This window comes from Ahaetulla prasina, chromosome 1 (assembly GCF_028640845.1).
Source record: "Ahaetulla prasina isolate Xishuangbanna chromosome 1, ASM2864084v1, whole genome shotgun sequence".
Classification (NCBI taxonomy): domain Eukaryota; kingdom Metazoa; phylum Chordata; class Lepidosauria; order Squamata; family Colubridae; genus Ahaetulla; species Ahaetulla prasina.
Genome location: NC_080539.1, coordinates 195136213 through 195160895, shown reverse-complemented (window position 1 = coordinate 195160895; position 24683 = coordinate 195136213). Strand labels below are relative to the sequence as shown.

Sequence of the window (24683 nt, the reverse complement as noted above, 5' to 3'; positions counted from 1 at the left end):
GGACCACACTTTTTCAATCCATATTCTCATTCCATTTTCGTTCCTCCTTTCTCATGGAGATGCACAACACCACCTCTTGGAATCACTTTTTTTGGGAAGGTTTTCCTTTTGAATATTAACATTGGTGGCAATTTGGTGCTGTCTATACAGCAGGACAACACAACTGTGTAACGTGTTTTCTCATGTCCTGAGGTTTTCACGGTTATGGTTTTGGCACCTTTCATATCAACAATCTTATTAGATGACACATCAAAGGTTAGCGGAACTTCATCCATATTCCCAATTTGCCCAATTTCAAAATTATTTTTCTTCCTAGCATATATTGCAAATGTATGAAAAGACAGAATCGTAGATTCATACTCTTTTGGCATTTTTTGTGCAATTCTAATTTCGGTGCGCATAGCAAGGCCATATCTCCTCATAAATCTGAAGCACTAGGATGGTGATCCAATAAAATCCTGAATGCCTTTCTGTGCAGCAATGAGTTTGGCTTCATATATCACCATTTTTGTGGAAAATGTGAAGCCACTGTTCCGGTGACGTGTGATCCAGTCTTTCAAGTCCTCTTAACTGTGGCCACTTTGCAGGAAGCCTACAAAAGTTGTGCTTGCTTTTATCCTTTATTTTTTGCAGCTGATCCACCTGTTTCCTCCACTCTCTTATCATTTTTTCAATTGGAGGTGGTCCAAAATGTTTCTCTGCTGCTCTGTTTCCATGTTCCTCAGCATATTTCACGACTTCCATCTTAAAACAGATTTTATATGCTTGCCTTTTCTGTTTTGACATCCTTGTATGTAGGGTTCAGGAGGTACCTTAGTATTTTTCTGCAAGAAAGAACAGTAATGTGTCCTTTATAACAATAGAGAGCATTGTAGGTGAAACCATGTTCATCCATTCATACATAAGGTATTGGTATACAATACATGCCACACTAGCTCATTACGCCCCCACCCTAAACTAACAATAGCAAGCTGAAAATTTTAGGACATTGGTGATTCTTTTCTTCCCTAACCCTAACCCTTTACAAAGATAAATAGGCACTAAACCTAACCCTGACCCTTGCCCGCCCTCTCCGGCACTGAAAGCCAAGCCATACCTCTCTCTGTGTCTCTGGGCTCACAGCCCAAGCAATCCATGCAGTCCCGGAGGTGCAGCAGGTCCGGCAGCAAGCAGAGATGCAGGTCCGGTGGCAAGGTGGCAGGTCCAATGACAATGCAATGGGGTGGCAATGATGCAATGGAGCGGCAGGTCTGGCAGCGATGCGATGGGGTGGCAGGTCCGGAGGCAGTGTGGCAGGCCCAGCAGCAGTGCATCCTCAACTAAATGCTCCACTGATGGAATCAGCCACTTCTCCTCAATTTAACAAACAGTTCTGCCGAACTGTGTGAATCCCATCTCTCCAATTGGTGGTTGGAGAATACCGCCAATCAGCTGCCTGTTGCCGTTGCTGCTGCCACACTAACTCCCTCCTCCCCGCCCGATATGGCTGATGTAACATTCGGTGTATAAGATGCACCATTTTTCACCATCTTTGGGGGGGGAAGTGCACTTTATACTCCGAAAAATACGGTAATTACAAGAATATTCAACCTCATCAACAACTGTCTTTCTCTCTTGATCCTTGTGGGAATGAACAACCTAGCCAGAACACTTTGAAAGAATCCTGGGAAACTAGAAAACCTTGGAAAGAAAGGTGAAGGAATTGTGAGCACAATAACTGGAAGCACATATTTTTGCAAGTGTGTACTTTATGTTCTTCATGAAAATGAAACTGTTCCCAACCTCATAAGTCTAATTGGTGATGAAAATGTTTGAAGTGATGTAATGTGAAAAGCAGTTCTAAAAAATGGCTATAGTTATGCAAGCTGTAGATCACAGCTTTTTACACACCCATTAAAAAAAGAGTGAATCATGTGGTTGTAAGTCCAAACCCAGTTTGGACATTTTTTGCTGGAAAGCAGCAAAAAAATAATAATTACAAAATGTTATCATATAGCCACGGGATGCTGCAATTGGTCATAAATGCAAGCCAGTTTCCAAACACCCAAAATGCAATCACATGACCAGGGGTGGTAGCTGCATGGAGAAGTCATAACCTTTTGTTAAGCACATCATAATTTGGAATGGTTAAGTGACTGGTCATATGTTGAGGATTACCTGACATCTCTCTCTGACAACCCGTCACTCATCCAAGGGAAGCCCCCATTTTATCCCAAACCTTTTTTCTGAAACAATTTTTCTTCTTTCAAATGTCTCTTTTTGCTTTCACCTGCATTCACTGAAGAACTTATTATGAATTGGCCAGCTGACTGAAACAGAGAGAAGGGCTGACTATGGATAATTTATCTTGTGACCGTAATACAGCTTGTCACAGTTATTTCTTCAAAAATAATTGATAGATTGCTATCCTTCGATGGCTCACCTGATTAATTCTTTATTTTAACAATAAGTAAATCAAGAAGACAGTCTTTATAGGAAACTCAACCAGATTAACTCCAAGTAAGGAGTTAAACAAACTTTTTATAATCAAAAAATAATTTGTTTCACTTTATTCTCATAAAGTACTTTCATTGCAACAGAAAGAGGGAGATGCTGCATGGAAGTTTTTGATCCAAGTATTGGGGCAATGAAAAGGAAAGAGAAGACATGAGCTGGCAAGAATTCATGGTCAGACCAATCACAAATCCCCCTTCAGGACATGTCTCTGTGCTCTAAATATATGCACATCACTACCAGGGTCGTAGAGCACTTCATTCACTGTAAAATGTTCTCTAAGCATCTTCAGGAAATTCTGGTCCCGCTCATAGCGGAGACGGCAGGATAACAGGATTACAGTTTCATCAGAGCAGAGATAATCCAGTGTCTGAAGAAGATCTGCAAATGTTTCTTCCAGGTAAACTATGTCTGCACCCAAGATAATATCATATTCTCCTGGAGAAAAGTCTGCCAAATCTTGTCCCCAGGTAAGTTCTTTTATTGCTGTTCTTGACTGAAGGTTGACTGGTAAATTAGTTTGCACATTTGACTCAAGTAAGGGCAATGTCGGCTTTCGGTCTGTGATTGTAACTTGAGCACCTAAGAAGAGAAACATGGGGGACTGTAAAGAGAATCCTTATTCGAATAAATCTAGTGAAAAAAACCTGATATTAAAGTTAAACAATATTCTAGGAAAATTCAAAAATGAGTGGACACATCTTTTTTGTTCCATTAATATTAGTAAAGCTAAAAGGAAACTACCATTTGAGATCCATTAGATGCCAAAATGAATTGCTGGCCTACACTGGTTCCAGAGTAACTTACCAAGTAACACAGCTACAATTCCAAGAAGGCCTGTCCCAGCTCCTAACTCAATCACCGTGCGTCCCTGCAGATCAATGCCTCCTGTCTCCAGGAAAGTGCACAAGACCACTGCCTAGGTCAGCAGGAAAAAAAATCTAAGAATACTCATACAAGTCCAGTCAGATAATAGCATTTCTTCTGTCACCCATATGAGAAGTTTGTAAAAATGTTTAAGCACAAGATGTGATTTTCAGGCCACCAAGTGAAAGTCTTTATTTGGAGCTTTTAAATGTGCATATCTAGTTTATTTTTCAAGAGTGAAAGGTAGGAAATTCCCAATTGAAATGAGAACACCATTGTGTTCTCATTGTGGTCCACCAGAGGCCTGTGGAGCTGGCAGCAGAGTCGGACAGTGAGGAGGTTGGGGAGGAACATGGGCCAGTCCTGGAGTCTGGGGAAGGCTCGGACAAGGGCTCTGCATCGGAGGCAAAGAAAGGGCCATCTGGGAGGTACGTGCTGCCTCTGAAGCCTCCAGAGTCGGACCTCAGCAAGGCAGAAGAACAAGGGGAACCTGTTCCCAGTGCACACAAGCACTGAGCTGCCAAAAAGCAAGAACAGTTAAAACAAAAGGGACAACTCGGGAGTAGGGCTTGGAGATGACTGGCCCCTCCCATAAGACTTAAAAGAGGAGCAAAGGCCTTTGCAGGAAGCAACGTTGTTAATTCTGTTCAGTTTAAAGTCTGAGGCTCTGTTTGATTCTGGACTCCGTGTGGCTTTGCCAATTAGGTCTTTGGCAGCGTGTCAAGGGAGATAAAAGGTGGGTGATTATCAGCCTTATCTCAAAGGACTCTTTACAACTATTTGGGACTCCTCTGTGAACGAACAGAATTCACAGCTGTTGCAATAAAAGAGGTTTTTGGGACTACTCATGTCTTTTACTGACTCAGGAAGCCTAGGTCAGAACAAACACAGGCAGAAGTCACCCTCCCAGTGGTAAGAGGAGGGCTAAGGGGTTTGTCATCTATTCCTGTGCTCCTGGTGTACAGGTAGTCCTTGACTTGTGACCATTTATTTAACAGCAGTTCAGTCACAACGGTGCTGAAAAAAGTGACTTACAGCTGGTCCTCACTTTCCTGCAGCCACATGATCAAAATTTGGGCACTTGACAAATGGAATGTATTTACAGTGGTTGCAGCATCCTGGGAGTGACATGACTGTTATTTGTGATCTTCCAAAGGAGCTTCCAACAAACAAACTTAAAGGGGGAAGTCAGATTCACTTAGCGAATGGGCTAAAAAAGGTCATAAATTAGACACAACTTATTTAATGACTGCATCACTTATTGATGGAGTTCCAGTCCCAATTGCGGTCATAAGTCATATCTAGTTTATTTTTCAAGAGTGAAAGGCATAGGGCCGGGCTATTTACACTCCATGGCATAGGGCCGGGCTATTTACGGGACCGCCTACTGCTACCGAATACCTCTCACCGACCCGTGCGCTCTCACAGAGAGGGACTCCTCAGGGTGCCGTCAGCTAGGCAGTGCCATCTGGCGACACCCAGGGGAAGGGCCTTCTCTGTGGGGGCTCCCACCCTCTGGAACGAACTCCCTCCAGGACTTCGTCAACTTCCGGACCTCCGAACCTTTCGTCGCGAGCTTAAAACACACTTATTCATCTGCGCGGGACTGGATTAGATTTTAAATTTACTGGTTTTAATGGGTTTTTATTGTTTATACTGTTTTTTAATAATTTGGCTATAGAATAAGTTTTTTAATCGTTGTTTTAGTCTGTATTTATATGTATTTTAATTGCCTGTGAACCGCCCTGAGTCCCTAGGGAGATAGGGCGGTATATAAATATGAAAAATAAAATAAATAAATAAAATAAATAAGGGCTACCTAGTGTGCTCTTGCACTGAGGTAAGAAAGAAGTATGTATGTGTTCATGCGTGTGCATGTATGTGTATGTGTGAGTGTGTGTGTGTTTATGTATATATTATTATATTGTATTATTATATTATTATATTATATTATAATGTATATATATATATATATATATATATATATATATATACACACACACACACACACACACACATACATACATACATACATACATTATGTTTATAAATGTATGTATTGTCATATATATTGCATGTGTGTACACACATATGCTTTTGAGAGTGGGCATCAGAATTTAATTTTTTAATGTGTGCCAGTGTGTTTACACAAAAAAATGACAATAAAGGTTATCTTATCTTATCTTATCTTAAAATCATAGTGCTATATAAGGAGTATCTTTAAAAATTTCCCAAGTGATCAAAATTTATTCTTAGTGCACCTAATCTTTTTTAAATGGATATCTCTGAAGGCCAAACAATTCAGTGCTCAGAAAACAAATACCAGTTTTATCACTTTCTTTCATACCCCATAAACAATTTTAGCAAGGCAGCGAGAATATAAATGAGAGTGTTCCATAAGGTTGCAATCTTAGATTCATTTATGAGCCCCTATAACAGCATAGAAATTCTAGTAAATATATATTGTAATTTTTCAATTTTCAACCTTTAGAGAACTATTTTTGAGCAATAGAAAATATTGACACTTATTAACCAAGTGTCTTCAACACTAGGTGTTACAGTTGTCAGAAAATTGTTGATTTCTGTAACAATGTTGTTATGACAAGTTAAGCAGATGACAAACTAAGAACTGTGAAAGAAACTCTAATGAACTACTTGCCACCACAAAGTAAACTACAGTATCTCTTGGAGACCCATGTTTTGTATCATCACAATTAAATTATCTTTAAAAAGATAGAAAACTATATTAATTCCAGCCTAAGCCTCTACCTAAACATTTCATTATTTAAAAAAACCCCATCTTTTTCTTGTTTTGTTTATTTACTTCATCTTTTATTATTTTGAAATAACTCAAGGCAGGAAACATATTGTACCTAATGCTCCTTCCTCCTCCTATTTTCCTCACAATAACTGTGTAAGGTGAGTGGGCTGAGTGTGTATGACTGGCCCAAAGTCACAGGACTAGAACTCAGAGTCCCCCAGTGTCTATCTGAAGGAAGATATTTGGGGACAAGTTATATGGTCTGTTGTTGATCTCAGCTATTGGTGATTGCTGGTTGAAAATGAAATAGAAACATATTCAGCTCCATGTTAAGAGAAAGACTTCTTAATCTAAGCACCAATTCCAGTGAGGAAAAACAATAGGAATCTCAATCAGGAATGTGCAAAATCTACCATTCCATGAAGAGTACATACTTGTATTTTTTCAGAAACTTTTGTTGTGCAGATTCCAGGCATTCCTAGGGTGGTTCAGTAGCCCGCCAGAAGTAGAACTGGAGATGGTTCACAATATTCTGGATATATGCAGAATTTTACATTACTATCCTCTCAAAAAATGTTGCCATTGGAAATTTTGGATGGGATGGAAAGGAACAAAAGGTAATCATGATTCCAGGAATGGAAAATCTGCACCAGCCTTCCTCATTCTGGTGGTTTTCCATTTTGGGGTATGATGAAAGTTGTAATCTAGCTAATCTGGAAAATGTCAAGTTCCCCTTAGCAAAAAAATTGGATGAACCACTCAGCCAGAGGCTGTCAGACACACAATATTATAAGGTTATATAAGAATTGGACTGTCCACTCGGATGAAGCTGTATAAAGCAGATAATTACCATCTGCCATGGGGGTTAAATGAAAATTCTCTATTATCCCTAATCCTGGAAATTCAAATCTGTAACCTATTTCTCTCCCTGTATAATTGATGTCTCTTTTGTAGAAAGCATAGACTCCTAGCTTGACTCTCAGATGGTTGGAAAGATAAATGAGAAAAAGTTCTCCAAAGCATCTCACCGCTTCAGTTAAATAGGACATATCATTTTAGAATTCTGTCACTTTTGTTTCTGTTGAATGCAAGAAACATTATGACCACAGAGAGGACAGAAATATTAGTTCAATTGCTAAGTGACATGGTCAGTTTCTTCAGACTTCCTTAGTGAACCATTACTACTCTCCACAATTGAATCAATGCAAATTATACGCACCGCATCCCAAACCACAGCAGCTACACCCAACTGCGTCCAATTCTGCTTAATGTGAATTGTATGGTTGGCAAAACAGAATGTAGAGGAAGATTTATGTAATTTCTGCATTCCCCAAAGAGCTGTGCTGTCATAAGGAACCAAAGCCATGTCTTTGCCTATCAAAGCAAGGAAAGATACAGAATTGAAAAACCTCCCATGTGAAACCCATTCACAAGAATAAAGTTGTATTCTGTCCACGTCTACTCAATTTTAGTTCAGATTCATTCCATTAAATAGACTGATTCATTCCATTCAGTAGACTGAAAACTGAGCTCCCAATTGTCCTCTAATGATGAAAACAAAAATATACATAAAAGTTGTTAATTTATGGCAATTGTCCAAATATGCTTATAGATATGCACTCTCCTGTTGTTCAGCTATTGAATAGTTTTCATATTCCAAAGAATGTAAAATTTATTAAACTAATCATGCAAACAAAACATGAACATTAAATCATTAAATATACACATAAATTTGGACCCTACATGGTGCTGCCCTTAAAAAGCATTCAGAAGCTAATGTCACCGAGAATGCTGCAGCTCCAGCAGTTATGAGTATGCCCATTTAATGGCAACACTGCAAGAATGATAACTGATTATCAATTAGCTTCTGGGCACAATTCAAGTTGCAGTTGACTTCTTAAAGCCTTTCATGACTCGGAGCATGGATATCTAGGGGACCTCATCTTCCCAACAGGTTCCCTCTCTTAAAGAATGTAGATTTCCAAGAGTTGGGTCTTCTTGAGAAGTTGCTGCCCACATCTCTACAGCAGCACTCCCCTGAAGATTCAACATACCCTGGCATAACTGAGATTTAGGAAACCATTAAACCTAATTATTTTAACAGTGCTTTGAAGGGTTCATTATTTGAGAGGGATTTTCCTGTGTAAGAACCCATAACTCTATGGAGATATGGTTTATTTTAACATTTTTAATGCAAGGTAGGATTGTTAGCCACTCAAGAATCAGTTGATGGATGGAGTGGCATATAAGCCTCATAAAATAAATACATATGAAAAAATATAATGGGAACCATTTGATAGTTACTCCAATTATGGAATCCTTGAGGCTCTCTGAGCTTGGTTGTTTGCTTGTGGACATTTTGTTATCAGACTGGGCACACCTTTAGTGTGAGAAGGGAGTGAGGTTTGCTCTCTTTATATACAGTAGCTTGCATTGTCAGACGTGTTGTTTCCTTATTTCTTTTTATTTTACAAAAAAGAAAGATACATGAAACCATCAACAACACTTTCAAAGGAATGATTTAATAAAGAAGAAACAACAAAATATCAGAATGCAACTAGCATGAGTAAGAAAATCACAGCTAGCAAACTGCCCAGTCAGAGAAAGTGCTACTAATTCCCATTGCCAGCAAATTTCCAGGAACATTCAAACACACACTGCATACCTGATCCTTCAAAGGGTGGATGAGTTTATCCTAAACTCTGCCAAACAGGAATATAGCTAAACCTTGAGCTGCAGAGCTACATTCCAGCCTCCTCTCTGCCATCCATTCCACAATGGGTGCTGTCTTAGAATCCCCACTTCTTTCCTAGAATAATAAGATGGAAAGAAAAAAGAAAACATGTATAGCTCATCCAGCATTCCCATTTAGGTAGCACAAAGGGCAGAAAGCAAGGGGAAATCTTGAGACATCTATAAGCAATCTACAGCTATGTCCCCAATGGCACCTGGACTAAAAATTAATATTCTACTTAATGTTCTGAGAAAACCTAGCCCATGTGGCTACATTTATGTTTTGATGTATCTAAGGAACATGGAGCATTTGGAAAATTGAGTTAGGTATGGCTTGATTAACAATAGGCAAAAGTGTCATGCAATTATCAGCTATCAATTGTTCTCACAGTTTTTTATCTACAAGAAAAGATGCAGCCAACTTTCCTTATTTGGTCATATTCCAAAAACAAAAGATGCAAGTAGTAAAATTCTTCCTAACTTTAAAGATATAGACCTGCTTATTGAGATATGTTTTTCATCATTCAATCAATTTTAACTGCTATAGTTATAAACCCAAAAGAGATAAAATGCATACTAAGGATTCAGTAATACAGAACCACCAGAATATAGGTAGTCCTCAATTTACGACCACAATTGAGCCCCAAATTTTTGTTATTAAGTGAGGCATTTAAGTGAATTTTGCCCCATTTTATAACCTTGCTTGCCACAGATGTTAAGTGAATCACTGCAGTTGATAAGTTAGTAACCTGGCTGTTAAGTGAATCTGGCTTCCCCATTGATTTTACTTGTCAAAAAGTTGCAAAAGGTGATGACCCGACCTTGGAAAACAGCAACGGTCATAAGTATGAACCAGTTGCCAAGCATCTGAATATTGACCACATGGTCTTGGAGATTCTACAAAGGTCGTAAGTGTGAAAAATGGCCATGCCTTTTTTTTTCCGTGTTGTTGTAACTTTGAGTGGTCAATAAGTGAACTGTTGTAAGTTGAAGATTACCTACATGTCTAACTTTATGAATCCTCCTTACAAACAAATCAGAGGCAGTTAACCTGTCTGGGATCCTAGTCCTAGAACCAGAACATAAATTCTTAGGACATGCAGTTAATAAGATTGAACAGATTCTTAATAAGATTTGTACTCCAAAAGAAGAACCTTCTGTAGTTTTGCACATAATCAAATGTATACATTTTAAGAATTGTGTTATGCCTTTGAAAACAATTTGTCAGTGCTCTACCATGAGAGCACTCAAAAGTGCAACATTTTTAAAAACTAAAACAATATTTAAAATACAATGCACGTAACAACAAAAGCTCTGAAAATGTTAACAGGTAAAGCCCATCATAACATTAAAATGTAAAAAGTCAGTATACTACTGTAAGAAGCTCCCCCCTCCCCAAGAGAATGAAATACACAGCATCTCAGAAAATGCATGTATTCATCAAACCAATTTGTCAGCCGTCCCAGAATTGTTCTGCTCATCATTAAACAGCTTCTTTCCAATCAGCCTCCATTTTATTTTCAGAGCCTTTGGCTTGAAACCGGACCGGATTTTTTTTCCCAACACTACCATATGCAAAGGACTCGAAGACTAAAACTTACCTGCTTTGCACTGAAAGTGTAATAAAGTAAGCTTGCCTGGTGCGCTCTGGAAAGAGAAAGCGTCATGGACGGCTAAATCCTGAAATACAAAAGAGCCGTGGTGGTTAACCGGAGTCAAGACACCTTCAGACTTCTGCTGTAAATCGCTGTTAAATTTCTGTTGTTTGGCTTGGCGCGTTGCATTAACCCCTAATGTAGTTTGCAAATTATGCATTATGACCTGGAATTGGAAATCCCCTAATTGTGGTTTAATGCAAGACATCGTGGTTTGGTGCAACACGTGACTACCATAGCTATCAGCCAAGAAATCGCGTAGGCTTGCAACGCTAAATTGATTTTTCTTTTTCTTGTTGGTTAATAACAAAGTTCTCCTCTCCCTTCTCCACCCATCCCCTCACCCTTAGATGCTGCTAATCCTAGGGAGGAAAACCCTCCCCCCCCCCCAGCTTTCCCCATCCCTTCCTCACGCGACGCTGGCTCTACGAAGATCCTCCACTCGTCTCGGGCACGTGAGCACCGAAGCTCCACAGAGCAGCTAGGCAAGGGGCGGACGGCTATAGAGATAGGAAGAGAGAGAAAAAGGAAGGAACGCGTCTGTCCCCTCAAAATATGAAGAGACCTAGACAGTGTTATGGACACAGGATGCTGCAGCTATACAACCAGACCTAAGATTTAGAGGATATAACTTGCTTCGGAAGATGGAAAAATAATTCAATGGCTCAATAGTGAAATGGTATTTCTAAATTGTTTCTATCTCTACGAACACAGCCTCCTCTACTTAGTAGCATTGCAGCGACAATATCTACCGCTGGTCGGCGTACCTGTGGCGTCAATCTGAGCATCTGCAGCCGCTTCTTTCGATTTGCGTTGAGAAAAAACTTCTCATTTACCCCTAATGTAGACCTTTGACCTTCCGTCTGTAAATATTGGTTAGGAATAAACTCCATTTCGCTAAGCTTGATTTTTGACTAACCGTGATTTCCTCCCCCCACCCCCCCGCTTTCGTTTAATCGTGTCCGATTCTCGGAGACGATTCTGGATAAGTCCCTGCAGTTTTCTTGGCAAGGATTTTCCTCCTTTCCAGGGCTGAGAGAGGCCAAGATCACACAGCTAGCATTGTGCCCAAGGCAGGACTAGAACTTACGATCCCCAAGTTTCTAGCCTACACAAACTGGCTCCCAAACTGATTAGGATTCCATAAATTCTATAAATTTAAATCTGCCTGGGGCAGAACAAGAAGCAATGCATGGAAATTAATCAAGGAGAGAATCAACCTAGAAATAAGGAGAAATTTCCTGACAGTTAAAAGGATTAATCAATGGACTAGCTCGCCTTCAGAAGTTGTAGGTCCTCCATCACTTTTTTAAGACTGGACAATCATTTGTCTGAAATAATAGTGTCCCCAGCTTGAGCAGGGGGTTGGTCTGGAAGATCTCCAAGGTCCCTTTCAACTCTTGTTCTTCTTATTCTGTTAATGATGAGTGGGAAAGTATCCACTGAACTCATACTTTTTGTTGTGGATATCCAAAGATGCCAGATTCCCCTTCCCAATTTCTGATTTTATAATCTTTTCAATTCTGCTGTCTTTATCTACCAAGTAGAGTATCTTGCCTGGCTAATGAAGACTATTGGAATATCAAGCAAAGCACAAACATGATTTTTTTTACCAGTCATTTTTCTCCTAACTTCTAGAATAATCAGAAACATGTGTTTCTTCACCATCATAAAGTTTACTACATTTATTACATTCTGCTAAACTATAAACTGGCTACTTCTGTTCAAGAAACTAAACAATAAACCACAGTTTATAAAATACATAGACCAAGTACCTCCTGTTTCTCCCAAAATAAGACATCCCCTGATAATAAGCCCAATCGGGCTTTTGAGCACATGGCAATAAGGCCAAGCGCTTATTTCAGGGTTCAAAAAAATATCGTCTTATTTTCAGGGAAACACTGTAATATGTTACATATTTAGAGAAAAGAATTACTGGTATGTAGAGGAAGAGTCATGGAGATGTTAATATTATTTTTTGATCAGGTTCATGTTCATGAGTGGAAGAATCCAATTTGCATTATCACTGTTGAACTTGCATCACAGTTCTGGCACATCTCTGCCCACTAGCCTATGATGCTAAAAACATAACCATTAAGGAATGAATGTGTTCACCACATAATAATGGTGAACTATGGTCTAAATGAATCAGAATAAAGAGGGCTTTACTTTTTTTAGGTCAGCAAAGTGGAAGTAAATGAAACATTTATTCATAAAGGGTATTTATTCATAAAGGGTATTTACATAAAGAGTATTTACGGGATCGCCTTCTGCCACCATTTGCCTCCCACCGACCCATGCACTCCCACAGAGAGGGTCTCCTCAGGGTGCCGTCTGCCAAACAATGTCGGCTGGCGGCCCCCAGGGGGAGGGCCTTCTCTGTGGGGGCTCCTTCCCTCTGGAACGAACTTCCCCCAGAACTTCGTCAACTCCCTGATCTCCGGACCTTCCACCGCGAGCTGAAGACGTATCTATTCTTCCGCGCTGGACTGGCATAAAATTAGTTTTACTATTTGTATTTTAATTGGGGTTTTATGGTTTTATTTTAATTATGGGCCAAATTTAATAAGTTTTTTATCATTGCTTTTATTGTATTGTACTTATTTATTGTCTATTTTACTTGGCTGGAACCGCCCTGAGTCCTTCGGGAGAAGGGCGGTATACAAATTAAATTATTATTATGATGATGATGATGATGATGAGTGAAAACGTTCTGCACACTTAATTTGTTTCATTTTTAAAAATACTACCCTTGCAAGAGCAGAGTTTGGTCAATGTAAAGTTATTACTATATTTTAGATATGAAGCTGTAGCCAGAAACTGGGACGGAGCAGTCTGTCATACAGAAAAGTAATAAAGTTGTAAAATTGAGTACTCTTCAATGTTAACTTGCATCTATTTTTTAAAACGCTATTATAACTTTTAAATCCAAGATTTTGTTTTTAACACTTTGTTTCTTCAATCCTCTCAACATTCTCATCCTTTTCTCTCTGTGTCCCTTGGATAACACTTGATTTCTAATTTCTGCTTTTCCAAGCACCATATACATTTTGAACCGAAGCTTACTGTCAACCCATCAGAAAAAATCCAATTTGCATGATCACTGCTGAACTTGCCTCACAGATCTGGCACTTTTCTGCCCACTAAGAAGTGATCAAGTCTCTGGTGTAGCAACTGACAGTTCCGTTATTGAATTTGCAAGAGGGAGAGAATGTATGCCAACCCGAGTTCTTAAATCCTAGCTAGCTTTTAACAAAGCAAGCAACACAGCTTTTTAAGACCAAACTGACCATATTTATTGATATACAAACTTTTAAATACATTTTTTGAAAAACAAGTCAGATCGATCATTTAATAAGTTAGAATCAATTAACTTTGGAACATGCAAAGATTGTCTTAGATTTTTTGGGGAGATACTTAATCAGAGAAAACTTTGCCAAATATTTTGGAAATAGAAGCCTACCAGCAGCTGGTTCCTTTTTAGTATGTCCACTTTGAGAGTTTATACCAATATCTTATCCCAATATCTATTTTGTGGTACCTATTTAATTCTTATCTGATCTAATTGCACTGCTTCCATTCAAAGTACTATTCTAAACAGGTTTTCCAGAATTTTCACTGGCTACAGTAGCATTCATTTCTCTGTATTTACTGTTCATTTTGAAACATTTTATTAAATTATAGAATAAAATACAAAAGCAAATAGTAAGACATAGTTGGGAGGAAAAGGGGAAAGAAAAGTGATGAGTGGAAGAAAAGGGAAAAAAGTGTTAATTTCTGATTTTCTCTGTTGAGGTAGAATAAAGCATTAATATCAAACCTCAACTTTTTACTTTTCCATAATAATATAAACAGTCTTGTCTATAACAACAAATCAATCTAATCAGTAAAACCTAAAATCATAGTTTCATTTTTTTCCACCTCAAGCACAAAGTCCAGAAGTGGTCTCCATGCAGCAACAAAAATACTTATCTTCTTTTCTTTAATCAAAACAAATATCAATAAATTGACACTTGGTCAATTTAGCCATCAACTTCTGTAGCCATTCATCCATGATTGGAATTGAAATGTCCTTCCATTTTTGTGCATACAATAGTCTTGCTGCAGTCAACATATATAAATCAAAGTTCCAAAAAAATTTTCTAAGTGCTTTTTTCATTAAACCCAAAACAAAAGTTTCTGGTTTCATCTTTATCTTTAAGAATTTTCTGTATTAAAATATGATTCTTACTCCAAAATCTCTTCGCTTTATCACATTTGTCTGTATTTACTGTTAACTGCCAGACTTACATAGTTATTTCTAATTTGCATTGTTATGATGTCTAGATGTCTAGATGAAGCAGGTGGCAGCCAATTGTATGTATTTGCATATTGTGCCTTTTGAGTCCAATGTTAACTCCTGGCAACTGCACAGGCAAACTCTTGCAGTTTTCTTGGCCAGGATTTTCAGACCTGGTTTGTCACTGCCTCCTTCTTAGGGTTCAGAGAAAGTGGCTGGCCCAAGGTCACCCACTTGGCTTTATGCCTAAGGGGAGACTAGAACTCACTATCTCCCAGTTCCTAAGTGTTCAAATACTTAAGAACTATTCAAATACTAGGAACCTTCATTATTATACTGGGCAAAGGGAGCAATCACCATACTTCCCTTCCCCGACTGTAACATTTTTGCACGAAAGAATCCAAGATACTATATTTGGGGAGGGGAACGACAATAAAAATCAATGAGGTCTACTAAAATCACAGGACAGTCAAGTAATAACAAAAGCAGTTGCACACTGGGTCTGCTGTACTTATGTTGATTTGCTTGCACTGTGCCCTTCTTTCTTTGGGATAAAGTTCGATTCCTACAGTGAATCCTCCGGGGATGCCACATCCCTTCATTTTCTTAGCAATGCTACGTAGCCCGTCTACCACGCCCTTCTCCCAGCCCAGTCCTGGGATTCCCCGGAGACGTTCGCTCGGTCCACTGCTACTCTTCGGTTCCCGAAAGGCAGGCGCGGTGGGCTCCACTCTGCCACCTGCCGACTCGAAGCCAGCGAGACCCGCCAGCGGCGATCACCCTGCCCTGCCCCTCCCACCGCAGCTGTGTGAAAGTCGGCCCAAAAAAACACCACCACAGCCAGGCCGTTTGGGACAAACGTTGCTATAGGCAGCCACGGAGGAAAATGGCTGAGCCGGACAGAAAGGAAGTGGCGTCCTCCAGATAAGAAGAGATTGGAATTCGGGGTCGTTTCCGGCCCAGCCTCGCCTCAGCCATCCTCCCCACTTCCAGTTGTCGGCACAGGAGTCACCGGCGGAAGCGCGCCCCGCCCAGCGAGTACGGAGAAGCGAAGCCACGCCCCCTCCCCCCTCCCCGCTTCCTTTTCGAACGCTCGGAGGGTACGCGCCGAGAGCGGAGAGCAGCCGGCCCCGCCCTGCTCCATAGCTTTAGCTGGCACCACCGGGGCTATCCTGTGGGACGGGACGGCCGTCGCGGTCACGTGAGGGCGTAAGGCGCGGGCCGCGATTGGCTGGTGCTCGGGTGCCGCGTGAGAGCGCCGTCGCAGAGCTGCCTCTGGCGGAGACTGGGCTGCAGGCTCCGCTCTTCCTTCTCTGGCTTCTGGGCTCGCCCCATTGAGGCGGCGGCGGCAGTGAAGCGAGAATGAGGCGGCGCTGATGTGGCCGTCGCTGCGGCCTCCTGCAGCCCCGCTCGGGCCCAGCCCAGGCGGCGCCGGCGGCGGCAGTAGTTCCGCGCCAGCATGGGCAACACCGTCACCTGCTGCGTGTCTCCCGGTGCCAGCCCGAAGCTCGGCCGGGCCCGCGGGTCTGCTTTGGGGGCGGGCGGCGGCGGGCGAGCAGGGTCCGGGCCCGCGGGTGCGGGGCTAGAGCGGAGGGGTGGTGCTTACCGGGAGATCGCCGAGGCAGACTCGGGAGACTCGGATCCCGGCGGAGGGGGCCCTCACCTGCAGCACATCAGCGACCGCGAGTTCCCGGATGGTGAGTAGTGACAGCGGCTGCTGCGAGGACGGGCCGGCCTTTTCGGAAGCGCTCCCTCGGCCATCCCTCGCGAACGGAGAGCGCCTTTAAAGAATCGCGTAAAGCCCCGGAGTGGGTGGAGGAAAATGGGGTTCGCGGGGTGTGTGTGTGTCTGTTTTCCAACCACTATGCATGGGCCCACCTGGTTTCTTTCACGCTGAACCTGAACATGGCCGGGTTCCCATTGTGGGTGTGAGACGGTCAACTTTCTGGAAGGAAGCGGTTGGGCCCTCTCACACCACAGTCATTAGGGTGGAGGAGATAACGCGTCTTTGTGAAATACAAAAGCTGCACATGCGAAATCATAAAAGTTGCATCCATTTACAAAAACATAAATTTAGAAATCAAAATATTCTCTTATAACGGATAGGCAGTCATTATGAGTTGAAATAATATTGCCAACTTTCATTGCGTTGAGGAGGAGATATCAACATGCTCTAATGAACTTTTTTTTTGGGGGGGGGGACAAATCTGGAGAGAATTTCCCCCCTGGCCCTTTCAGATCACTAGTTGTTGGCCTTTTCCTGGTTATTTGAGCAGCAATTTCCTGAGTTGTTACAGTTATGTGCTTGGAAGTTGGTGTATTTTTTTCTTCCAGAGTTACTTTTGTTTCTGCTGCTGGACATTTTCATATGCATGGTAATGATGTCTCTTCATAGATTAAAATCCTTTTGAAAAGGATTCATTGATCTGTTTAAATATCCTCCAAATTTGTTGCAGAAGATTGGGGGACTTTCTGGAGAGGATTTTAATTACATATTCATGGATTTTGAACTGGCGGGAGTTGCTTATAAATCTGTAGAATTAGAGATTCCAATTTCAAAGGATTTCAATATATTTGGGTAACATTTAAGCTGAAGAAGTGATTCCCAGTATGTAATTACTGTATATTAATAGTAAATTTATGGTGTTTATGAAAGTCTCAGAAACTCAGTAGATTGAATTTATATTTAGCTATAATTGGAATTTGTGTAAAACACTGGGGCAGCTCCATCCTGCTCAGTAAATTAATAATAAAATCTTGCTTTAATATTCATATTGTGAGCAAAATTGAATTTAGATGTAGAAACTTAACAGCATGTAATCAAGATTAAAGAATGTAACATAAAACACAATTTTATCTAATTTTCATTTAGCTTCTTCAATTCAGATGCTATCTCTGCATATTGGCTATTTTGGGAAGTGCTATAAATTTTCTAGAGATAATGAAAACAGCAAAGCAAGGGGGTTTGGAACTTGGTACTATTTTGACTGGATAATAGTATCAAACTATAGCCAAGCGAACAGTTGAGATACAGCATTTAAATCAGATTCTAATCCATCTCTTTTTCTTAACTCAAGATTAGATTGTTTTATTGTTAAATTAAGAGCACTTATTTTACAAGGAAGTAGAAAATTGTTACTCTATAATGGGGACAAGTTTGGATATAAGTGCTAGTTTATAGCTATAGATTGTGCAATTTATAAATTTATTGTGGTTGGTTTATGTGGTTACCCTATGATCTACTGTATCACAAAACCAGGAAATTGGATTAATTGAATACACTGATTAATTTATGTCTCTTATATGCCTTATAATTATACCAGCCATGTAATGCATTTTGAATTGGTTGAAACATGTTAGTATTGATAATTGATTGGGCAAAACCAGGGCTGAAGGAGGTACACAGAGGTAAAGAAAATTAAGCTCTAAATTAGTCAAGGTCTACCCCCACACACCCCCCCCCAAAAATCCCAGTTTCAGGATTGAACTAATTTTTACTTAATTTAAGCTATGCAGTTCAGAAATGGGAAAACTTTTAATGAGCAGGCATCACACTTAATATTTTTGGAAGAACAAGGATTCCAGTAAGTTGGTGAATGATATGATTGTTAAGTGCACAAGTGGAGTTAGAATATTTTGTTTTTCTTTATTTGATTATGGGCAAACGAGTTGGTGTCAATTCTTAGTGACCACATAGATTTTTTTTCCATGTTGATCTGTACCTGTACTGGTTGGTCCTCCTTCCCCTCTCATTCTATGGGAGATTGATATCTTTACATAGTTTTCCAAAGAAAGCCTATCTTACAGGCTTTCATATGCATCCCTTTTCAAAAGATTAGGAATTTAATCACACTTTTTGTAATTTTTGTAATTCCAAGATGATTTTGGGATTACATGTGGTGCTAAACCTTAAGATACCCACATTTAGTCTGGACTATGAATGAATTTATGTAGATTTAAATGGAGTTACATGTACTGAAATATTGGACTGGTAGGGAGGATGGGTTGTTTTTATTTTCTCCAATTTAATACTGAAATTTCAAAAAAGGTTTTGATCCTTCATGCTTTAAAGCAGACGGTGCATTTTTTTTTAAAAAAAAAATGACATTCCTTAAAATAGCTACATGCAAAAAGTACAAAAGCACTCTAGAAACAGCCCTGAGTATGCTTGGATTAGATTAATTTTATGCATGATTTAGCAACCAAGAGCTACTGACTAACAGAATGAGTAGAATGGTCTATTTGTAGGAAGGATAGAACTAATATTCTTTATTTGTGCTAATATTTATTTAGAAAGATCTTCTGTAATACAGCAGACAACACTAGCTAAATGGTACCAAAACCAAACATTCTTTTTTCATAAAATTCATCAGGAAGGAAACAGCAAGATTTCCAGCAAGGAAATCTTCGTTCCTTGATAGCAAGAATGACCCATGGGGATATGTATAAGAATTTATTCATCTTTTAAACTAGCAATATATGAGAAGTGATTTACTACTGAATTTAATATATGACTACAATATTACTGATTAAGAAAATAGAGGTAAATGCCTATACAAAACATAGTTGTATTCTTCAACCTCAACTTTTACTGGTTATTGTGAATTATCTTTGAACTGTTTTATGTATTAGCTGTTTTTGGTAATTATAAACTGGAGCATGATGAATATAAATTTTGTAGTGTTGTACAGGATGTTTCCAAATTATTTCCTATTCAAAATATTCTGTTTTAAGCTATAAAACGTATTTTCTGCACAAGATTGCCCTTTTGATAATTTTGGGAGTGTTTTGAGTTCAAAGCAGTCTTAGTAAAAGCGTTTCCAAATTGATTGAGATGCCTTATTTGAATGCAGAGTAAGGTAGTTCTTGACTTATGACTGTTCAAACCGACCTATTACAGTCACAATGGCTTTAACAGGCACCCATGTGATTGCCTGTCTTAACGACCCCATCACTGCTCTCCCTTATGTAGTTGTTAAATGGAGCATGGGATATCTCATGGGAGGCCTAGTGCAGGCCCAGGTTTGCACTGTAACACCTGCCCTCATGGCCTATCTCAGGCTTCCCAAGGCCTCTCACAGCCCCTGAGGGATCCCATGTTCTGCTTCCTGCCACACTGGGTCACCACAAGCCTTGGGCCAATGTTTCCACCCCACCGAGTTCTTGTAGGACTTGGATCTCTTTCCCATTCTACTGGGTTCCACATCCTACTCCCCCCTGCATCACAGATTGGTCATTTACCTTTTCAGTAGATCTCTTTTTGGAAGTAGCCCCTCCACTGTGTGACTTTTCTACACAGTGGAGGCCATGTGGCAGCATTTTGGAAGTGGGCACCCTTGTAAGAGTGGCTGCAATGAGTTGTGGCTCCACCAAAATGGTACCTACTTCCGGGACAGTGCCATATAGCCTTCAGGGAGGCCAAGGGGCAGTGTGACTGGCTCTCCTTCTTGAACATAATGTTCAGAGCACTGGAGGAGAAGGAGAGCTGGCTGATCCACCCCTCAACTTCTCTATACAATGGAGCCCATGTGGCATGATCCTGGGTTTAGTTTTTATCATTTAGGGTGGAAGCTATAGCAAGCCACAAATAAATTTCAATCATTACAGCAAATAATTGGTTTGGTTTGTTCTATTTATTGAAATTTAATATTAGTTTTTTTAGGATGAAATTGTAAAAATGCAGGCTTTAATATTTTCAAAGCCTGCAATGATGATTGGAAAAAACAAGTTTAAAATCCTAAACATAAACGTAATACAAAACCAATTTTAAGTGGCTACTAAAACATTGACACAGCACAGAATTAAATATTGTAGGAAATAAAAAATAGTTTTCTTGAATACATACTATTAAGACAGAGAAGAAAATAGACATAAGATTTTAGAGTTCCTTTAGAGTTGACTTGTGTTTACTTGAATAGTTCTAGCTGTACAAAGTATGAAACATGCTCAAAGTAGATGAATAAGATATAAGGTGTGCTTCATAAGGCACTTCTTAAAAATAGGTGTCACAGCTCTACGACCTTTAACCAGTACTATGTTTCTCCAAAAATAAGATCCTGTCTTATATTTTTTTGAACCCTGAAATAAGCACTTGGCCTGATTGGGCTTATCAGGGGATGTCTTATTTTGAGGGAAACAGGGTACTAACCAGAATAGAATCAGGAAGAACTAAGGCAAAGCTTTTTAACTGAAGGATGGCTGTGAACCCTGAAATGTGACTGTGGTGCACCGAAACAAACAATAACACATATAGTTCAAGAATGTACCTTCAGGAAATTTCAAGGCACCTGGGATGAACTGACTGCAGTCATACCAGAAACAGTTAGATGGTTAGCTTCCTTCAATGTTCCCTCTAATTTTTCACGAGTCTGAGCAAGCACACTAACTCCCTGAGCGGTCCCTTGGACCACTGTGAGCAACATCAGACGTGCGCACTGTGGTCATGCCAGCATCGCATCCATTCAAGTCACATGATTTATTAAAAGAATCAAATTACAGCATTTACATTTCTGTTATAACACTTTTAATTAAGTGATTTAGCCCACTTACACAATGAAAATTACAAAAATCTTGTTCATGACTTGTGTAGTATGTTAACGCTATTGGAAGTATAAATATTTAATTTTAACTATGGCATAGCATGAGCTTCCAACCAAACCAAGCCAACTGTAAACTCCCGATTTTGAAAACATACTTAACATTTTTATTATAAAGCTCTGACTTGCATTATGAGCATAAGCCATTGTGTGAAGCTCCTGCCATGCACTGGGTGAGATTGTTCTACTGTGGTCTGGGAGACAGTCAAGTAACTCTTTTTCCACAAAATTCAGTATATGACACACACCCCACCCCTGGGGAGGGTCCATTGGAGGATAGCAACCCCTTGTATTTCTCAATCCCTTGATCCTAGATTAACTATCTTTCTAAAGTGCACCCCCACTCCCAAGTCTTTGGGATTCGCTTGATACCTGGGGCTCCCAAGCATTCCTTCCAGGAGAGAAGTTAATAAAACAAAACAAAAACTTTGGGTTGTAATATTCTGGCGCTTCTTAGTCTGGTTTTTGTGTGTGTGTGTGTGTGTTTTACATTCCTCTCTGACTATCCGAGGCAGAAACCTCCAGGGATCTCCTCCCACCGCAAAGCCAGGCGGGCGAAGCGTTGCTTTCTTTAATAAAGTAATGGTGGATCCCAAAACGGAATAGTTGCGGGAAGAAAAAGAAAATCAGCCAAGATAGAATAGATAAGATGCACGCTCAGCTCTGCTAATAATACTTTTGTACGTGGATAGAAGAGGATAGAAAAGATAATTCAGGGGACCCAGAGAGAGAAAGGGAGGGAGAGAGATCCTTCGCACTTAGTTCCCAAATTCTGCCCTAGCAGCAAATCCCAAACGCCACCCCCTCCCCAACTCGCAGCGCAACCTCTCCAAAACCTTCCCGATATCGAGCCTGGGTGGGGGGCTGCTTGGCCGGCCGGCCAGCCGACTTCTCTTCCTCCTTACCTTTGAGCTGGTCGTCTTCCCAGGCCCCGGGGTGACATGAACGCCAGAATTGCCCGCTCTCCAGCTCCGAGAGATGCGAAAGGAGCCCCCGGGCGCCGCGATATCCTCCAAGTGGGTGGGCGCGCGGGGGTTGGGGGGGCTGGTTGGGTGGGTGGGAGGGCGAGGTTGCCTTCGGCTGACTCGGCGCTGGCGATCCAGGTGGGGGAGGGAGCTTCTGCTGCGGCTCCGCACCCTCCCCCCGCAGGTGCAGCCGGGGACTCCCTCCTTCCCCGGGGGGTGCTCCGAGCGAGCGAGCAAGCAAGCCGGGGTTTCGCGCACTTTCCAAGCTCAGGACAGACGGTGCAGGTTGGATTTTTTTTCTTGTGTGCAGCACAGATTTTCTGTGCGCGGAGACTGTGTCAGCAGTGCGCATTTGCGCACGCGCGCAGTTTAGAGGGAACAGTGGCTTCCTTAGATAACAAATTACAACATTCTATATCATTGCACTTGTATGGCTCCATATTATGGTGATTTTATTATGGTTTTATCTTAATTTAATATTTTATTTCCTACATTGTATTCTTCACATAGAGCAGCATGGTGGCCTAAATGGTGAAGATGCTCATCTCCCACTCAGAAGGTTGAGAATTCAATCCTAGGTAGCGACAGATGTTTCTCTCTCAGGACGCAAGGAGTAAATATCTGTTCGAACTCTACATAGGTGTCAGGAAGGGCATCCTGCCTGTAAACGCTCAGCTCCATCCAGTCACCCCAACTCTATCTTGATTACAGAGTTGTAAAAAGGGAGGGTTTTTTAGTTGTATTGTATTGTCCACATACCATATATATATTTATTCAAACTAAATAAGTCCTTGAGTGGCTCAGACTGCTAAGACAGTCTGTTATTAACAGCAGCTGCTTGCAATTACTGCAGGTTCAAGTCCCACCAGGCCCAAGGTTGACTCAGCCTTCCATCCTTTATAAGGTAGGTAAAATGAGGACCCAGATTGTTGAGGGCAATAAGTTGACTTTGTATATAATATACAAATGGATGAGGACTATTGCTTGACATAGTATAAGCTGCCCTGAGTCTTCGGAGAAGGGCGGGATATAAATGCAAATAAATAAAATAAAATAAAATAAATTTGTATATCAATGATTGCACAGAAGTAGATGTCATACACTAAATAAACCAGTACTACAAAATTATACTCTGGACTGGAGCTTGCTTCAGAAGCAAGTGCCATTTAGCATTTCCATGGGTTACTTTTTTTATAAATCCTGTTTTTACATATATAGTACTACACATGCTTGAAAATAAAACTTACTGAATACAACAGGGTGAGCAATTAATTTTCCCAAGGGGCAACATGAGAAACTGGAATTTTATGGAGGGTCAAACAATAGAGCTATAAAGGTATGTAGTCATGTACACACACATGTAAATTCAAAAAGATAGTCACCTTAAAAATAAAAGCAATGCAGTTGTATTGCATGCATGGCACACACGTATGTACATTTGATTTCTAATTTCTGATTGACCACATGCAGGCAGAACAGGGACAGATGTGGCCCTAGTCCATAAGTCTGTTCTACAACTGTATTTTAACAAATTATGTATAGATTCGGTTTTCAGAATAAAATATCTCAGGTAGCTAAACATTCCTATGAATAGAGAAAATAATTTGTTGATTAAGCAAAATTTTTCATACATTTAGCAAAAAGAATTGCCATTTAATTTCAGTCAGTGTTGAGGGACTAAACACAAACTGCCAAAATCCTGTGGGTTGATTTTAAGCACATTATAGGAACCCAAGTTATTAGAACATATTTGTTACTTGTTAGGTAAATTATATTGCTTAGTATTCTTGCATGTGTGCAGAAAGTGAAATTAAAAAATAGTTGATTTTTCTTACATATCTGAAAAATAAATTTGAATTAATGCCCTTCTCTGTATTTCAATTTTATAAATATTGAATAAATATTGAAATATTAGGCTTTATACACTCCTCTATATTTCCTCATTTGTATATGAACATTTTTACGTAATACTACCATAGTCATGAATTATTGGAAAGCTTAGTTTAAATTATTTACACTCTTTCATGGTGACAAAATCACTGTTTTTAATGTTCCATGATTTAATTGCTGTTGCTAAATTCTCACAATTGTCTCATTCTTAGAAAAAATTGATACGAAACATACATGGATTTAGTACTGGTGCTAAGACTTTTTAGTGTAGAAATGATGTGAAAATATATTTCATCTAGGAGTGGAAAAAAGTACCCACCCAGAGAGTGGGAACATTTTCCAGGCTTTCGCCCAGGGACTATTGTAGATTACAATAATGGACCTCTCTAAAGCCTTTTCCTTTTCCTGAAGCTGTACTCTTCGCTATCACACACTGTGATGGAA

At 40.2% G+C, this 24683-nt stretch overlaps 2 protein-coding genes across 5 annotated transcripts in view; one reads left to right on the top strand and one right to left on the bottom strand.

Annotated features, from left to right (window-relative positions):
* Window positions 1–1096: 1096 nt before the first annotated feature.
* METTL21A (methyltransferase 21A, HSPA lysine) lies at window positions 1097–10997 on the bottom strand. Of its 2 annotated transcripts, XM_058186278.1 has the most exons (6): window positions 10923–10997; window positions 10456–10534; window positions 8787–8930; window positions 7341–7495; window positions 3301–3412; window positions 1097–3075 (listed from the first exon to the last, which is right to left on the bottom strand). In XM_058186278.1, the coding sequence occupies exons 4-6, from the start codon at window positions 7485–7487 to the stop codon at window positions 2678–2680; spliced, it is 657 nt and encodes a 218-aa protein (XP_058042261.1). In that variant the 5' UTR covers window positions 7488–7495; window positions 8787–8930; window positions 10456–10534; window positions 10923–10997; the 3' UTR covers window positions 1097–2677. The 2 variants fall into 2 exon arrangements, with proteins under 2 accessions (XP_058042261.1, XP_058042269.1); XM_058186286.1 differs by lacking the exons at window positions 8787–8930; window positions 10456–10534; window positions 10923–10997 and adding an exon at window positions 6556–6653 and having other exon boundaries at window positions 7341–7478.
* A 4921-nt stretch (window positions 10998–15918) lies between these two features.
* The window catches only part of CCNYL1 (cyclin Y like 1), a 44141-nt gene continuing 35376 nt past the window's right edge, over window positions 15919–24683 (top strand). For 2 of the 3 annotated variants that reach the window (XR_009155475.1, XM_058186262.1), the window contains exon 1: window positions 15920–16485. Coding sequence is in view for 1 of the 3 variants with exons in the window: in XM_058186262.1 (XP_058042245.1) it covers window positions 16248–16485 (238 nt within the window). In the remaining 2 variants the exon portion in view is untranslated. Of the gene's footprint in view, window positions 16486–24683 lie in introns of all 3 variants that reach the window. The other variant, XR_009155476.1, reaches the window with a different exon arrangement.